The sequence below is a fragment of the Gambusia affinis genome, linkage group LG20, assembly GCF_019740435.1.
Source record: "Gambusia affinis linkage group LG20, SWU_Gaff_1.0, whole genome shotgun sequence".
Taxonomy (NCBI): domain Eukaryota; kingdom Metazoa; phylum Chordata; class Actinopteri; order Cyprinodontiformes; family Poeciliidae; genus Gambusia; species Gambusia affinis.
This window is the reverse complement of record NC_057887.1, coordinates 9034981-9051860: the sequence shown is the minus strand read 5'-3', so window position 1 is coordinate 9051860 and position 16880 is coordinate 9034981. Positions and strand designations below refer to the sequence as shown.

The 16880-nt window shown below is 37.1% G+C and overlaps 2 protein-coding genes across 11 annotated transcripts in view; both read left to right on the top strand.

The window, feature by feature from the left end:
* The first annotated feature begins 2271 nt into the window (after positions 1-2271).
* LOC122823375 (gastrula zinc finger protein XlCGF57.1-like) lies at positions 2272-7404 on the top strand. 7 transcript variants are annotated; one of them, XM_044102918.1, is made up of 4 exons: positions 2272-2440; positions 2536-2615; positions 3492-3678; positions 4257-7314. In XM_044102918.1, the coding sequence occupies exon 4, from the start codon at positions 4289-4291 to the stop codon at positions 5825-5827; it is 1539 nt and encodes a 512-aa protein (XP_043958853.1). In that variant the 5' UTR covers positions 2272-2440; positions 2536-2615; positions 3492-3678; positions 4257-4288; the 3' UTR covers positions 5828-7314. The 7 variants fall into 7 exon arrangements, with proteins under 7 accessions (XP_043958853.1, XP_043958854.1, XP_043958855.1 ...); XM_044102919.1 differs by lacking the exon at positions 2536-2615; XM_044102920.1 differs by lacking the exon at positions 2536-2615 and having other exon boundaries at positions 2272-2467; positions 3492-3669.
* A 422-nt stretch (positions 7405-7826) lies between these two features.
* wu:fj29h11 (protein NO VEIN) overlaps positions 7827-16880 on the top strand; it is a 53320-nt gene continuing 44266 nt past the window's right edge. The window contains exons 1-5 of one of the 4 annotated variants that reach the window (XM_044102517.1): positions 7827-8144; positions 9054-9123; positions 13049-13838; positions 15652-15841; positions 15932-16296. In XM_044102517.1, the coding sequence (XP_043958452.1) occupies positions 8120-8144; positions 9054-9123; positions 13049-13838; positions 15652-15841; positions 15932-16296 (1440 nt within the window). In that variant the 5' untranslated portion in view covers positions 7827-8119. Of the gene's footprint in view, positions 8145-9053; positions 9124-10917; positions 11288-13048; positions 13839-15651; positions 15842-15931; positions 16297-16880 lie in introns of those variants that run through there. The other 3 variants (XM_044102518.1, XM_044102520.1, XM_044102519.1) reach the window with 3 other exon arrangements.

Genomic DNA, 16880 nt, shown 5'->3' with positions numbered 1-16880 from the left:
GGATTAATGAAATTCTGAGCTAAAGAGTGTCAAACATATTGTGATGTCTGCAAGGATTTGCAGCGTCATTAAAACTACTTAATTCTGTCACTTACTGAGACCTTTGTTGTCTTGTGTTTCCTCCTCCAGTTCTGATGTGGATGCTGCAGGTATGAGAGGCTCCAAGCTGAACCCTCCAGTTTCATTTGCGTCAACTTTCATCATTTCAGACATCCTTGCTCCACTTGGGATTCTTCTTCTGTTGTTTATAAAAGATATTTCAGAAATGTAGACTTTAGAACATCCAGCATGGACCCACTTCTACTGCTTTAGGAAGGATGCCAGAAACTGTAAAATCACAATTTAAATTCATGTTGGTTCTTTCCACTCCCAATATGGCGGACGTTTTGACGTACTGGACCAGCGTAGAGCTCGTCCAAGCGAGAGTTTAGTTACTTTCATGTTAAGTTTTACTTAAAATATCAACTGACTTACAGTGAACTAAACTTTTTAATTAAAGTTTTGGTAAAAATGTATCTTAAGTAGAAAGAGTACCATACCGCCAACGGCTAATTAATTTTAGAAGTAATTTTGATCAGGCATCGATTTTTACATGCTTTTTTTGTTCCTCTAAATTCACAGACAGAAAAATCACGATAGGAAAAACCACTCATCTCCATCTATTTCCATCAGGCAACTATGATCATCTCCATCTGTGTGGATTCTTCAGGAAAGAAGGTCACACCGTATTTACCTGTGCGTCCTCGCTATTCTCTTCATTCAATCCATTAAATGAAGATTATGGGTTCTTCCGGATTTATTTAGTCTTCATAGTCCTCTGTTAATCAGCTTGTGACCAGCCATCTCCCTGCCATGCCATTCATTTTATCTTAATCTTCTTATACCTCTCAATAGAAGCAATTCTGGAAAAACATCCAAACCACCTCCTACGAAAGCACTAGCTTCGTCAGTACTACCATTATTTTGTTCCTCCTTTCTTCTCAACAAAGCACCCGACTAAAAGTTCCTACCCCTGAAATTGTATTTCTCAAAACACACGGAACTAAGAGTGTCTTTCAATATTATTCATAACCCTTTTCTTATTTTGTCAAGTTGCAACCTTAAATGTTAATGTGTGTTATTGAGGTTGTTTTAAAAAGTAGTAAAAAATAAGTGAAAGGAAAATCTCATTAGGTATTTTACAAGATCAGCTAATTGTATGTTGTACATAAATGAGGGGAAAATATAAGAAAATCTAAATGTGTGTGTTCTCTATAAGACACATTGTTAGAAAGTCCAAACTTTTAAAGAATAAAAGTAAGTCCACATTAATTGTCGCTTTTTTGCCCCAAACTTCCACACAATAAAATAAATAATAATGTGACAAATTGATGAGCATGAAAATTACACAAGAGCTTTACTGGTCAAGATAGAGAGCACAAAGGAGACGTTTAACGTTTGTGTACAAGGGCTCACAGTATGCAGACATAAAGTTTAAATAAATAAACTTTAGGGTAAAAAAAAATAAGAATAAAAGAACAATATGTACATGTATTTGCAACAATTTATTTTCTTGTTCAGACTCATTTATACTGAATACTTAAGATTTTTTATTTGTAAAATGCATAAACAATAAGGACTTTATATATATGAAAGACGATTCTGAACTTAATATGTATTCTGTGTTTATATTCGATTTTTGGCGGGCGGGGATGGAGTGTGAAATAAATAAATGAACAAAACTTTTTGACAGAAAAATAATAGTTTTGAATTTGTTGAAAAAATAATGGATTAATGAAAACAAATTTCTTTGCATATTCAGACTGGCACTTTATAAAAATTATTTTTTATGTACCTTAAGTTGTTGCTGTTTTGAATTATGTCTGATTATTTTTGTTTTGCGGTTACTCGTTTTATTTTATTATTTTTTTAAATGTGTTACTGTTACCCTTGTACAACCTGTCGTTGTTGCTTAACATTAGATGTGTCGGTAGGCAGTTTATTAAAACAGCTTAGACCTGGAATTGTTTTGATATTGGCAAGACTCAGATAAACATCAACATCGTCTGACAGCAGCAAAATCCTACAGATGACACTAACGTTGTTCTCTTGTGCGTACGTTTATTTATTTATTTATTTTATGCATTTTGCGATTATTTTAACAACAGGGGGTTTGAGGTTTGGAACAATCAGATAAATGAAAAAATAAATAAATAATATATATATATAAAAAAAAAAAAAAAAATCAGAAGTACACTGTCTAGAGGTGAAAATGTATTTCCAGCAGTAGTTGTCACGGGTTTCCGGTAGAGCTTTTTCCAGCTGCACGCTCCAGGGTGAAACGCGGAGATTTTGTTGTCTCTTCTCTGCCGCTGCTGCTACTTGAAGTCTTTAATGAGCCATAACTGTGTCAAATGGAGGAAGAGGTTAGATGAATAAACCCAGACGGAGCTGCGAAGAGGTATATATATATATAGAGAGAGAAAAGGTAAATACAACGTGGCCTTCTTTCCCTGCTGTATTCATTGATGAAGCACAAATTGTTTTGTCTGACAGATAATTTAACCCGCTGATGAAATCGCCAGGAGCTTTAAGTGGACACGCAGAGTCTCTGACGCAAACATGCTTCTCTTTGTGTCGGTATAATTATTAGCAGGATCTTTAGTCTACATTGCTACTGCAAAAACTGAATTTGTCTTCGATTTCCAGCGTCACAGACCTGAGAGATGTTATACCAAACACCTTTAATAACAACAACAAGCTGCATCCACGTTTATGTGTGTGCATCTTTGGAAATGTGATCAGCAAAATAAGTATGCGTACAGTGAAGTAACTCACGGTTTCTGTCATTGTAGGTAGATGAACCCGTTTAGCACCAAAAGATCAAACACTGTCACAGAAAGAAAGTGTAAATTCTCGCTGATAGGAAATATAAAAAATAAAATCAAAGAGATCGAGCCAGAGCAGTAGTTTCTGCATGAATGTGCGCAAAATTCCACATGAATTTATTCATTGAGTTTTAGAAAATATTTGAATGATGATTTGCCGTCGGTGGCCATGCTAACTAGCCTGAGCATTCATGACAGGCTCTGTTGTGATGAACCAACTGTAGTGTAGCAGAGAGAAAGGGGGAGGGCATGAGCAGCACATACACAAGGAGGATTGACAGTGCTGAGAGTCTCCTCCTGGTTCTGATTGACAGCTTCTGACAATCATAACCTATCATCTAAACAAATGTACTAACATTTGTTTAGATGATAGTTGCTCAATAGGGAAAAGGCAGAGGAGCTTGATTTCGTTCACAGATTATCTATCTTATACTGTCATGATAAAATGATGAGTTTAACAAATATGTAAAAAAATATTTTTTTTTATAGAAGTCACACAACCCAGCTATAAAGTCCCGGCCCTAATCGTCATATATGCAAACTTTTTGTAGATTTTTTTTGTAGTTTTTTTTTTTGTTTTTTTGTGAATTACTAATGCACTGCCTGGTGTTTGTGTGGTCGTAGTTTCATATGGTGCCGCTGAGAAATCAGGAAATACTTCCTGAAACTTAAAGCTGTTCGTCTCTGAGCTGCAAACAGGCTGGGAGAGGGGTAAAAGAAACAGCACATGGATGTCTGGAAAGAAAAAACATCAAAAAGACGATCCAAGGAGGGTTCCTAAGGCTGCAGCATCCACATTGGAGTAAAAAAAGTATGATTGTTTTATCAACTGATTGTCCTTTCCATCTGTTTTATCTGACTAAAGCAAGATGTTAACTTTTTAAGATGGACTGAACTCACCCCGGTCAAAGAGGATGTTCTCAGAACCTAAATCTGAGGCTTGTCTTGAATCGTCTGTAAAAGATTTGATCCTTCAGTTGCCTGTGCTCAGGAAAATTTTATTGAACTGTCTCACACACAGCAGCACTACAACAGCTTATTGTAATATTGTGTGCAGTAAAATTGTTCCTTTAATTTGGACCAGGACTGCATTTCAGCTCACATGAAACGCAGTCCTGCTTGACACAGCCTAAAGATGAAAATGGATCAGAGACGGTACCTTACACCCCAAATTAAACTTGACCAAATTTATATAGGTTTCACATTGATCCACAAGCAATTACATGCAGTCTGTTGGGTAAAGTATTTTGTAATTTTAGCCTTTTACAGTCACATTTAGTTTTTTAAATCTGTACTAATTTAGCAACAAGTTATTAACATTTTCTTTGTTTAGAAACTGAAGGAAGGTTTGATATTTGAATGTTATCCCTGAACATACATGTCTTTCAGGTCTGGTTGGACAAGAGGAGGTTCAAGAGACTATGGAACTGAAAGATGAAGAAAAGGAAGTCAGGATCAACGCCACTGCTGAAACTGTGAAAACTGAAGATGGTGAAAACAAACTTGAGTCTTCACTGCTTAATCAAGTCAAAATTGAAGAAGATGTGAAGGCAGAACCTTCAACGAACAGCTCTGCTCAGCAGATAAAAACAGAAACAGAAGGAGACCACTGTGGAGGACTGGATCCAGACAATCACCCTGATCCAAATAATAACTTAAAACTAAATTCAAATGAAAATGATTCACCATCTTCAGAAACTGATGTAAGCAGCAACGATTACTGGCAAACATCTGCTTGTTCTGGATCCGAAATGGAAAGCAGTGCTTGGAAGCAGACCATTATACTTGAGCAAGGTGGAAAAAAAAATGTAGCCTGTAAATCTGCTGCAACATCCTTCAGCTGCTCCGAGTGCGGTAAACAGTATCGCCACAAGTGGTCCCTTAAGAAGCACCTGGGGGTCCACTCCGGAGAAAGGCGTTTTCTCTGTAAAAATTGCAGTGAAACCTTTAGCGAATATGTGCAACTGAGGACACATATGAAAATACATGCAGATGAGAAACCTTTCCTCTGTGATATTTGTGGTAAAGGTTTTCGCAGAATGAGCGACCGCAAAGCACATCTCAGAATTCATGCTGAAGAAAAGCCACTTTCCTGTAGCAAATGTGGAAAAGGATTTTATTATCAGATGAACCTTAACAAACACATGAAAGTCCACAGAGACAAACCTTTCAGCTGTGATCTGTGTGGTAAAACATTTAATGCTAAATCACGTCTTAGGATGCACACGCAAAACCACACTAAAGACAAACCATTTAGCTGTGGGGATTGTGGGAAAAGTTTTAATTTTAAGTCACTGCTAAAGACTCATATGATCACCCATTCTGTAGAGAAACCTTTTAGTTGTGATGTTTGTCGTAAAAGGTTTCGGGCAGAAGAGCATCGTGAGACACACATGAGAATCCACACTGGAGAGAAACTTTTTGACTGCGGTTTTTGTGGTAAAAAATTTCTCCGCAGCGCAAATCTTAAGACGCACGTAAGAATCCACACAGGAGAGAAACCATTTATTTGTGATTTCTGTGGCAAAAGTTTTAGTTCTCAAGGGAGTCTTGTGAATCACATGGTGGTCCATGCAGCTGAAAAACCTTTTGTTTGTGATGTTTGTGGGAAAACATTTCGCAGACCAGTAGAGCTTAAAATACACGCAAGGGTGCATACGGGCGAGAAGCCGTTTGGATGTGATATTTGTGGAAAACAGTTCAGTCAAAGCTCACATGCTAAGATACACATAAGAATGCACACCGGAGAAAAATCATGTGCTTGTCACGTTTGTGGTAAAGCTTTTTGCGAGCGAGGGTCTCTTTCACAGCACATGAGAGTCCACACAGGAGAAAAACGATTTACCTGTAATGTCTGTGACATGCATTTTAACCGTAAGTATAAGCTAACAACTCACATGAAAACACATGTAGAAATTCAGTCTGATGCAGGAAAACTTAACCAAAGTGGCTCATGCTGACAAACTTCAGTTTGTGTCATTTTGTAGCTGTCTAAATTTGGATATTTTTTTTTTTACGTGGCTTCCATTATGCTAAGTTTAAAATTTTTGTAAATCATCATTCCCTCAGGGGATTTTCAATAAATAAATTTTTCAGATGGACAAAAACCTACTTCACTTAGTAAGTTTTGCCTCAATGCTGTGCTCAAATATTGGACACCACTTTAGAAAATGTGCATCATTTGTACATTTAAAACTAGAACAGCCAAGACTTTCAATAATTTAATTACATATTCTCCTGTATGCTGTTTGAGTAGATTTTTTTTGGATGCTTCCAATGTGAAATTAAAGGTGTGTAAGATTAGACCTTTTATGATGTTCAGACCGGAGACCAAGGCATTTACAGACAGACTGGCAGATGTTCATATTTTCATTGAGAGGAAGTTGACATAGTTGGAATTTGAAAATCAGTGGGGAAAATTAGGATTGAGTGCTTTGGAGATAAAGTTGGCAGTGAAAGGCCGAGACGTCTTGGACATGTGAAGAAGTGGGACAGTGGATATATTGCATAAATAACGTGAAAGACGAAAATGGTGAGTATGTAAAGGGTTTCATAAATTATCTTGAAGTCTGAAAGTATGAATTTACCTGTCATTTTCCAGATTTGGATAAATATGAAATGAACTGGAGAATGGAAAAATGTTTGAGTTTTCAGGCTTCAATTCTTGTTCGGTTATACTTCATTTCTTAAGTGTGACACTTAGTGATTTTAAAATCAATTTACATCCATTTTGTTGAAATTGCTGCTGCTAAACTCAATTTCTGTTAAACGTATTGACCAGGTTGGTTTTACAGAAAATCTATTTTAGTTTGTTTTTAGGATTCAGATCCAGGAAGAAATGGGTTTTTATCAATTTCCTATTTTTTTTTATAAGGCATTATAAATTTTACCTATGTTCAAATAAAGAATATTTCAAACCAGCCAACTTATTTGCATGAGAGATTTTAAACAATCCACAGATTTTGCGATAGGTTGCAAGGATCCGTGTAGAGACCTATCGCCTTTAAGTCAGCCTGATGTTGTTATAGGTTGCAGAACAATAGAATAAGCTTCCTGTTTCTGTCACTGTTTTTTTTTTATCTACAGAAATCTGATCAGTCCTGGGATTGAAAAGGACACAATGCACTATTTTTAATAACTGCACAGTATTATTGTCTGATGTAAATTTTCCTCTAGTCTCTTTTTACAGCTTTACCTTTGTGTGAATATGCATGCTTTTACTGATCTTTAATCTGCTGCTGGCACACCTGAATTTTCCCACTGTAGGACAATAAAATATAATATTCTTTTCTATTTCACCTACATCTTCATTTAATTGTAAAATAATTCAAGGGTCACAGTTCATCCAGATAACTTTTTTACAACCCAGAATTGCAATAGTAAATTGATATATAAATAAGTAATATGAAAAGACCTTCCAATCTTCCTTGAGAAAGAATTTTCTTCAATGTTTTTAAGAAAATATGAAATTATTCCCTCATATTTGATATCTGTATGTCTCGTTTTATATTTGACTTGATAGTAATAAAAATAAGACCCCTCGCTACTGGTTATTTTATTGAATATATTTTTTATTTTATTTATTTATGTTTTTCTTCTTTTTCTTCGCCTCATTTTGTGTTATATGGCTTTCTTGTTGTACTGAACACTTCTGGTCCTGAACTATTTTCGTACGAATTACGCTTTTAGATTTTAATGTAATAAAATTCATAGCGAAAAAAACCCTACATCATGCTAGGTTCACGTCGTGCGGGAAAAAGGGAACTCTTATTTACAACCTGTCACAACCCGCGAGACTGTTGAAGTAGTTTTAAATCTAATGCTTATAAAAACGAGAAAAGAAGCAGTTTGAACGTAGTTACATATATATAATTACAATGAACACAGTCAGAATTTCTTTTCTGAGTTTTTCAGCAGAGAAGTTGTATTTACTAGCTTGTAATACAACGTGAACGCAGCATGATGTTAGCTTCATAGTTTGCTCGCATGCTAGCGTTCAAGCTACTAAAATGTCGATTAATAAATGAAACAGTGTTACGTTTTCAAAGTACCGGCGAGGTGACTGCTTATTAATACGTTTAAATAAGCAGCCGACGTAAATAGTGACTTATTACTTTTGAGAACCTTTGTTAGCTGTTGCTAATATTAGCATGTGAGACGTGCTACCCAAGATGGACCGGCTGTTTTCAGGCTTATGTCTGCCATAAACGTTCAGAACAAAGACATGCAAGCAGACCAAACAGCAGCAACTCATGGATGCTGCTGCAGTAACAGCAGGTAGCAAATTACCCCTTTCAGTATTTGCTCAGTTAGCTACGTTTTCAAACGTTGCTTCCATGCAGTGAAATTATCAGAAAGAAATATATAATCTACTCCATTATTTATAAGCTGCTGAGGGCTGATTCCATTGTTCATAAGCTCCTAAGTGTTAATCTTAATGATTTCTGGAAGGAACTAAAAATGAGCGAGTGCAAGATGCTTCTCTCTGCACTATTTATGGAATTTCAGGGTCAGACAATTTTGCTGAACTATAGTGCCAGCATTACAATACTCAGTGCAGCTGTGTCAAAAGCTTTGTGTATAATATCATATTTTACGCAGATGACCTTGTGGGGTTTTTTTGTGCATCAAGTGCAGGTTTTCAGCATCTATTGCTACATGCCTCTATGTTCTGCAAACTTGTGGACTGACCATGAAAGACCAAGTCTGAAAAGACTTCAGGTTGATTACAATGATGCATTGAGAGTAAATCTGATAAGACTACGATGGTACAGTGCAAGCAAATTGCTTGGGAGTCAATACTGTGAAGGAGTTTAGAAATTGATGGATGAGTTTATATATCTCAAAAATGAATCTGAAAATAAAATTACAGTGGGCTTAGAAAATCCACAGTTGAACTCTACATGATACCATTGACAGTATTACATTTTATGTAATTGTTCTTGATTGGAGATATGTATGTCTGTTGTTAATCCTGTTTCTAGCTGGCTAGTGAATTAGAAATCAAGTTAGCTAATAGGAAGCTCGGAATCAAGCTAGCCAGTGGTAAGTTAGCAAGCTAGCTTGTAGAAAGCTAAAGGCAAGCTAGCTTGTAGGAAGCTAAAAGCAAGCTAGCTGGCTTTTCTGTTTCTGTTTTTACGTCATGGCTTATTCTCGTCATTCCTGATCTTTCTACTTGCTTTTTAGCTCCAGCGCTGCGCCGAGGACATATAAAACATGATGCACTGAGAAATAAGGACAAGCTGACAAATCCAAGGTATGTTCTGACAAAATCCTAACAAATTCTGCTGCTGGTTTTGACAAGAACAACTCTGTTTTCTCTAGCCTTTAGAGTTTCGATGTACATATTTTTCTTCTCCTGTAAATCAAAAATCATTTTCGTTCTGCTTTTACAGCCTGCTAACTGATATGTAGTTAAGCAACTCTTTGGAAGTAAAGCAGCTCAGTTATTGTGGGTTATGATGTGTATCTGATATGACTAATCTTTTATTTTTCATAATATTCAACATTTTCGGCACACTTCTTTGTGTATTGATTGGTTACATGTCCAAATAATCTGTCCTGTTTCTAAGAGCCTTCATTACAAGCCTGTGTTTCCCAACCCTGGTCCACAAGGCTCACTGCCCTGCATGTTTTAGGTATTTCCTTGCTTCAGTCCAACTGATTTCAATTGATGACTGATTAACAGGCATTTGTTGAACTGCAATCAGTTGAATCAGAAACATTAAAGCAGAGGAAACCTCTAAAACATGTAGCACAGTCTGGCTTGAGAACCAGGGTTGGGAAACCTGGAATCTAGGTTTCAGTTTGACATGAAACAGTAGCTAATAGCTAATGACATAACTTTTAGGTAGTGAGTTTGCTTTTGGCTAACTCATTAGGTAATAGCTAACTAATGAGATTTATTTTCAAAGCTTGCCATAAACCAAAGACTTGATTCCCTTAAGCATTGTGGAAAAATCATTATTATTTTTGCCTTCTTTACAAGTAAAGTGTTTTAATATTTTATAAACTTTCTCAGTTAGCCTTATATAGATGTTCACAACCCATTCGCTGTTCTATTTTAGTACCAGTTAAGTTTCAGTGCATGCATAAAACAATTAAAATCACAAGCTCTGGATTGTAAAAATGCCTGAAGAGTCTCTGTACTGCTTTACAGTCTGCATGTTTTGTCCCTACTGTCAAATTTCAAAGCATATTTCTATCTTTAAAGTTGACATTCTCTGTTCCTCGTTGGAATTTGGGCTTTTTAATTTTTATTTTACAACTTTTCTATCTTTCAGCCATTGGGGAACTGTCGCTGCTTTTGTGCTGAACCCTGTTGCCCTTCCTTAGTTAAGCAGCTGTAACAAGGTCACATGGTTTATTACTGAACAGCTGCAGTGAATCAGCTAGTTCCAGCCGGGAATGTGAAACTTAAAGCCCTTCTTCGGCGTGACGTCACCTCTTGTGTCTGTTCAGTTTTCCCTGCTGCTTCGTCACTTCTTCTGTTTTCCTACATGCCAGCAGAGACTAACTTGTTATTCCTAGTATGTATTCCTGCTAATGCGTTTTGGTGAATGGAAAATAAAACATTCAAACGAGTTCGTCTCTCACCCGGACGGTCTGCGTAAGATTACGGTGAAACGCACACTGTTGCGTCCCGGGTGTTCTGTCAGATAGCCATACATGTCAGAATAGCATACATATGGTAAGAGCGCATGCGCATTCTGCAGGAGGTCCGCCATATTGAGAGGAGTCGTCAGCTTGTCATACGCGAGAAGAGACACAATAAAAAGTAACTAAATAAATTAAATTTAATGCTGCTGCAGCTGCAGTAAACTACAAAACACGTCCTAAAACACGCCCTGTTTAAATTCACGTCCCCCACTTCCTTAATATTTTTGGGTTGGATAACATGTCTGCTAACTTGGATAGCATGTCGTGTATGAAAACGCAATTTTACCCACATTGAAACTGGGGCAAAACCAGTGTTTCACTTTTGAAAAAAATCCTTATCTACGTCATGATTCTATGTTGCTCATTAAATAAAATCATATGGTAATGACAACGTATACATGTCTGAGCTAAGCGTATGACTATCTGACAACGTATGCTGAAACGTATGCTGATCGGACAGATATAGCCATCAGTTTGTCATACGCGTATGACGATCTGACAATGTATGGCTATCTGACAGAACACCGGCCTGTGTTGTGAGGCGGGGCTCTTTTCCGGAGAAATGAAACGACGCTTCTAGTTTCACTTTCCTTTCTGCCTGAGCTGGCTGACTGTGAAACACAGAAAGCGCACTTGAGAAAGGGAGTGAGGGAATGTGCGCGGGTATATAAACACAAAGAGGAAGCTTGGTGGTCATTGTTGGAGCTTGGTGAAGAAGTTGGAGAGAGGCACTGCACATGTAGTTTGTGGTAAAGGGAAAGGTGAGAATAATATATAATTATATCACACCATAAACCAGTTTTTAATTGTTGTTGTTTAAAGCTGCGGCAGTATGGCTACTGTTTCTTTGTTAAATGTTGATGTATTTTCTCTTAATAGCTACAGAGATTGAAGCTGCTGGGCGCTGACATTTTGTTGTCACAAAGTTCACAATTGATTCTTGTCTTGTTATATTCTGACGGTAATGACTGTAGTAAAACCAAATTTTTCTGTTAATTCTTTTTAATAATTGTGCTAACTGATGCATAATTACAGTAAATCTAAGATGAAGGATTTCTCTTTGTTTGCACACCCTGTTTACAGCGGTTTGGGTGTGATTCAGTCTGTGATCGTGCTTTAAATTCCTCTTCTATCTTTCCCTGACATATCCTTTTGCTAAAAGCTTAATCTTTAAGCTTTTATAGGTTTAATAGGTGCCCATACCTGTTAAACCAGATTTGAATGCAGAGCAACATATAGGTAAAATTAAAGTATACCTGTCCTCCTCTTCTTATTTGTTGCTCCTTGGTGACTGTTGTTGTTTTGCCATCTCAGAAGTTTCTCCCTGCCTGTCTTCAGATCAGGTTTTCCATATGCAAATCTAGATAGACTGGCTTAATAAACCTCTTTGCCAACATCACTGGGTTCTGAGAAAACGAGACATAACCCTTCCTGCTGAGATGACAATCTATTAACATCCTATTATTGTATTCAGGTAATTTAGTTTTAATGTAGATGCATTGTACAGTAGTTTAAATAATCTTTTTTTGACATTATCCTTAACGTTATTATATTTTTTTATGTAATATTGTCATCGATGAACCTTCTTTTCATGGTTCAGAGATTAACTTAATTGCACAAGTATTCAGTCATTTTAAACAATAATTCCTACTTCTATTTAACCTTGTTTAATTAATAGGTGTGCTCAGTTATGTTATTTTATTTACTATGAATGTATGAAAATCTTGTGTTGTACCTGACATCTTAAGTTTTTTAAAAGATTTTAATTGGTCAATAATGGTTTTGTTAAGTTTTTACGCGCTTTCTTGAAAAATGGCATTAGTTTGGAAACGGGAAAATTCAAAATAAGTTCCTCAATCTGGAATTACACTTTGTGCAGCGTGGATGATTTATGCCTAATTGACTTTTTTTCTTTCTTTTTTGGACATTTTAAAGGTTAACCCTAATTTCACATTACAGTCGAATTGCTAAAATTAGATGTGATTTTTTTTATTATTATCTTAAAGTACACAAGGTTTTGTTGGGTCTTTTTGTTGATGGCTTGATATTAGTAACATTAATATTAGCCAGTATTAATATTGAGTAATAATATAATATTACTCAATATATATAAATATAAATACTTCAAAATACTGCAAAAATTTTAACAACTTGACTGAAAAGGTACAGGCTCAAGGCAAATTAAGCTAAAATACCCCTTTATAAATATACATAAAAAATATCCCAAAACATATCACAGAAACACAAGCAAAAACAAAAGGACAGAAAATACAGCAAAACCAAATCAGATAGAAAAACATGAAGTAATCCTTATAACCATCAGATACTTTCTTTCTAATCAATATTTTGAAAACCCATAATGAACTATACTTTAGTAAATCCATTCCAGAAGTTAATTCCAACGACATCAAAAGACCTTCTTTTTATCTCTTCGTTCAATAATTTTCAAGTATGATTTCTTAAATTACCGGCAAACTGTTGTTAAGTATTAATTCACTGATGAATGTATCTTTTTCCCTTAGCAGCAAGATGGGGGACGTTTTGGAAAACGTTGTTGCTTTGGTGTACCGCCACAAGAATGGGATACACCTGAATGGATTGTCCAATCTCTACAACCAGAAATACCGCACTAACCTATCTATACGCGACTTAAACTTCACCTCCATTTTGAGCATGGTTTCCACTCTAGAAGACCTGGTGGTGGAGGGCAATGTGGTGTTTCACAAGGAACATCGGCGTCAAAACCAAGATGCTGCTGAAGCAAAAGCAAAAAGGACAATGAATGCAGAGGTTCTGCAAAACGTTGTTGACTTGATAAAGGAACATCATAAGGGGATTCGCCTGAAGAACTTGGCAAAGGTATACAAGGAGGTACACCATCACGACTTGATGATATCGTCTATGGGTTTCAAAACAATGTCAGATCTCATTGAATCTCTGAAAGAGGATCTAGTTATGAAGGGGGAAAGGATTTTCCATAAGATTCATAAGATGCACCTCTCGGAAAGTCAACCCTTAGCGGGAGCATCAACAAGAATCAAAGAAGACAGTCGACCTACAACACCGCAGACACCAGATTCACTCAAGGAGAAGGGTAGCAGTAACCCAGCAACTCAAGTAGCTGCGCTCCAGGTGGATTACAGCTTGCCCAGTGCGTCTGTCCCTCTGTCAGCGATGAACTTTTTTGGCTCACCTTTTGTGGCCTCTACCTCATCGTTATCAACTCCTTACATCCCCGGCAACCCACCTGTTGCTGCATCCCAGCCAGTTACGCAGCTGACCCAAGACCAGCTGTACCAGAGAGTGTTGCAGGTGAGTTTTGTCATCAAACAAAACTTGCTTTTATGTCTTGACTTTTATTCACGAGATAATCATCAATGACTCGACATGCGAGTCTAAACTGAGTGAGTTTGAGAATAGAATAAGCAAAGTAATCAAGTGCAATTGTTTGGCTGGTGATCAATAGATCAATAGAATGTATACATTGATTAAAATATCATATTAATGCAGCTAATTATAGTGTTTGCACTCCATTCACTGTCCATTTTACTGAAAGGGTTTCGTAAAATCACCTTGAAATATTTCAGGCCAATTAGGTTTTAGAACTACCAGTTCTGTAACAGACAGATTACGGGAACCTTGAACTCTTCGTTGGATACTTACTTCTTCATTACAAATTTAGCAAACACTGTGGAGACAGATATTAAAGTTTACTGATAGGAACAACTGATTATTGATATATACATATGTCTTTTGAGTACATCTACTGCACGTCAAGTAAATATTGATGAAGAATTGAAGTATTTCTGTCTTGACTCGGCCATGTAGTTTGAATAGTTTGCTAAGTCCAGTGGTTGGGGCGCTTGGCAGTCATTCATCCAGCAGCCTGCTGTGGTTTTGAGTTAAAAAATGTTTGAAGTTGACAGGAAACTTGAAAATATCACTCGATTATTACGTGTTATTGAAAGATTAATATTTGAACACCAACTATAAAACCTTCAAAAATGCAAAGATAAAAAAAAAACTTAAATAAATAAGCAATGCTTAGCCTGGTGAGGGCACAGGTAAAGTCTGGTGGCCCTCCAGGCTTATAGTACACTGGGGGAAAGATATTTTAAATTTCCAGTTGACTTCACCAGATTTTTACCTAAAATCCTCTCGTATCTTCTTGAGTTTACAATAGCTCACACTTTCTAACAAAGATCACAAACCTTTAAGAGGATTGAGTCACAGAATTACAGATCTAGCCTTAATTCACAGAGCGCAAGTTATTTTAAACTGGAAATGTGACATTCTCATAATATATATATTGGTAACTAGCTATGTTTTTGTAGTCATGCCCTGCCATAGTTGAATGGCATGTTTTCATGTATTTCCCAATTTAAAGAGTTAGAGGAACAGGCCTTTATGTTATGTCATTTTTAAACCCTTGGGAAACAGGAAGCTGTGAACTAGTTTTTGAAACTATTTAAACATGAATTAAAGCGTAAAGCATAAATGAAATTAAATGCTTGTGTTACAGTTGTTTGGTAGAAAATGGCCCAATGAAGCCAAAGTCGACTTCATTGTCAGTTCTTCACATGTACAAGAAAGAAAGCAATCAAAACTATGATTCTCATTCTCACCGTGACATTCTTGACACGAAATAAGAGTAAAATGCACAACAATAAAAAGATCTGTTGTCACACTAATGACTATTAATAAGAAAAATGCACAGAGGTGAGAGCTTGATTAACTAAAATAACTGATTAATTAAATAAATAAATTGGTTAAAATGAAGATAAGAAATAAAATGTCAGACATTCGCAGTGTAAAAGTCAAAGATAACAGCAAAATTGAAATAGTGCAAGACAGAAAATGTAGCAGCAAAAACGTTCTATATTAATGCAAAGGCAGTTTTTGCGTTACCATAAGTGCTTGAAAACAAATATTTCTTAACATTGGAGGTATTTTGTCACGTCAAATTAAACATGGGACTTTTCAAAAAACTTTCTGTAATGGATTATGTTCCTACAACGAAAGAAGTTAATGTAAGACTTTTTTTAAAAAATAGCGTGCCAATAAGAACAGGGGGCGCTGCATCTGTATTTGATACCTGATGATCAAGTCCGCCAATGTGTTCCAGGTAATAAAGACTCATCATCTGGCAGCTCCAACAATGGAGCAGCTGCAAACCTACTACACTCAGATGTTCAGGGAACCGTTTCCACTCAAGCAGTACATGTCCCTGTACGACAGCGTGGAAGCAAAGAAGCTGCCGAGTCAAACCGAACCGGCAGCAAATCCCCAGACAAACGCATGGCAGGGAACCAAAGGTAGGCCCCGCAAGAGGTACTTTTATTTTCCACCCATCCCTTCTTTGCCTCCAACTTTATAAAAATAAGTTTTAACATTCTTCCTTGCAGCCACACAAAACCACAAGAAGGCCGCCGAAGCAGAGATGCCACCTGCAGATGGAGCCGCCCTGCTGACCGCTAGTGATTTCCCGGTGCTGGGGGCGAGCGTGGCGGTGACCAAAGAGAAGAAAGGCAAGGCGAAAGAAGCCAACCAGAAAGAGGCCAGTGCGCCTGTCTTCAGAGAAAGGCTTTATGCCCAGCACAGGGAGATCCACGGCGGCAACATGCGGGCCATGGAGGCCATGGAGGACGATGACGAGGATGCGAAGTCGAGGAAGCGGAAGAGGGCCATGGATCCGGAAACGATCAACAACGTGACCGAGAGCGTTGTACGAGAAATCGCCTCTGAGGGGGAGCTGGTCACTAAAGAAAAGGTGAAATGGAAGAAAGGAAAAAGCTGACAAACCATGTCCGTTCTAGTTTTCTTAAAGGGGCAGTATTATGTCGCATCAACTTTTTTAGCTTTAACATTTGCTGTAATGTTATTTCCTCGTCAAAAACATCCTTGATGTTGCTGATTCTTTCATGCGTGTTTGAAAAATACTTTAATCTTCTGTGGCAACCATTTGGGTTTATAAAGCGCATTCCATGCGCAGCTCCTAAGCCACGCCTCAGCATTACAGAGCACGCCTCTCCCACAACCCTTCAAACTAGCAGCAGCAATTAGCAAACACCTGGTGGAACTCATCTGCTGCATCTGCTGAGCTCGTCATACAAACGGTCTAATGCTTGAGTCCCACGCGCTGACAAACATTTGTAAAAGCCTTTTAGAATAATGTTGTTGAAGACAGAGTTTTGTAAACAGCAGGGGCTTCTTAAAGACACAGGGGCCCAATTTCAAGATGTAAAACTGTGAAGTCAGATTTCTTTTAAGTTATGTTTGGTACATACAGCATTTTTATAACAACTGAAGGTAACTTAGTTACTCGATTGTGCTATAAAATGATACAATGTGGTT

Excerpts from the sequence above, each read along its gene's own strand:
- LOC122823375 (XM_044102922.1), top strand. The coding sequence starts at position 4,289 with ATGGAACTGAAAGATGAAGAAAAGGAAGTCAGGATCAACGCCACTGCT.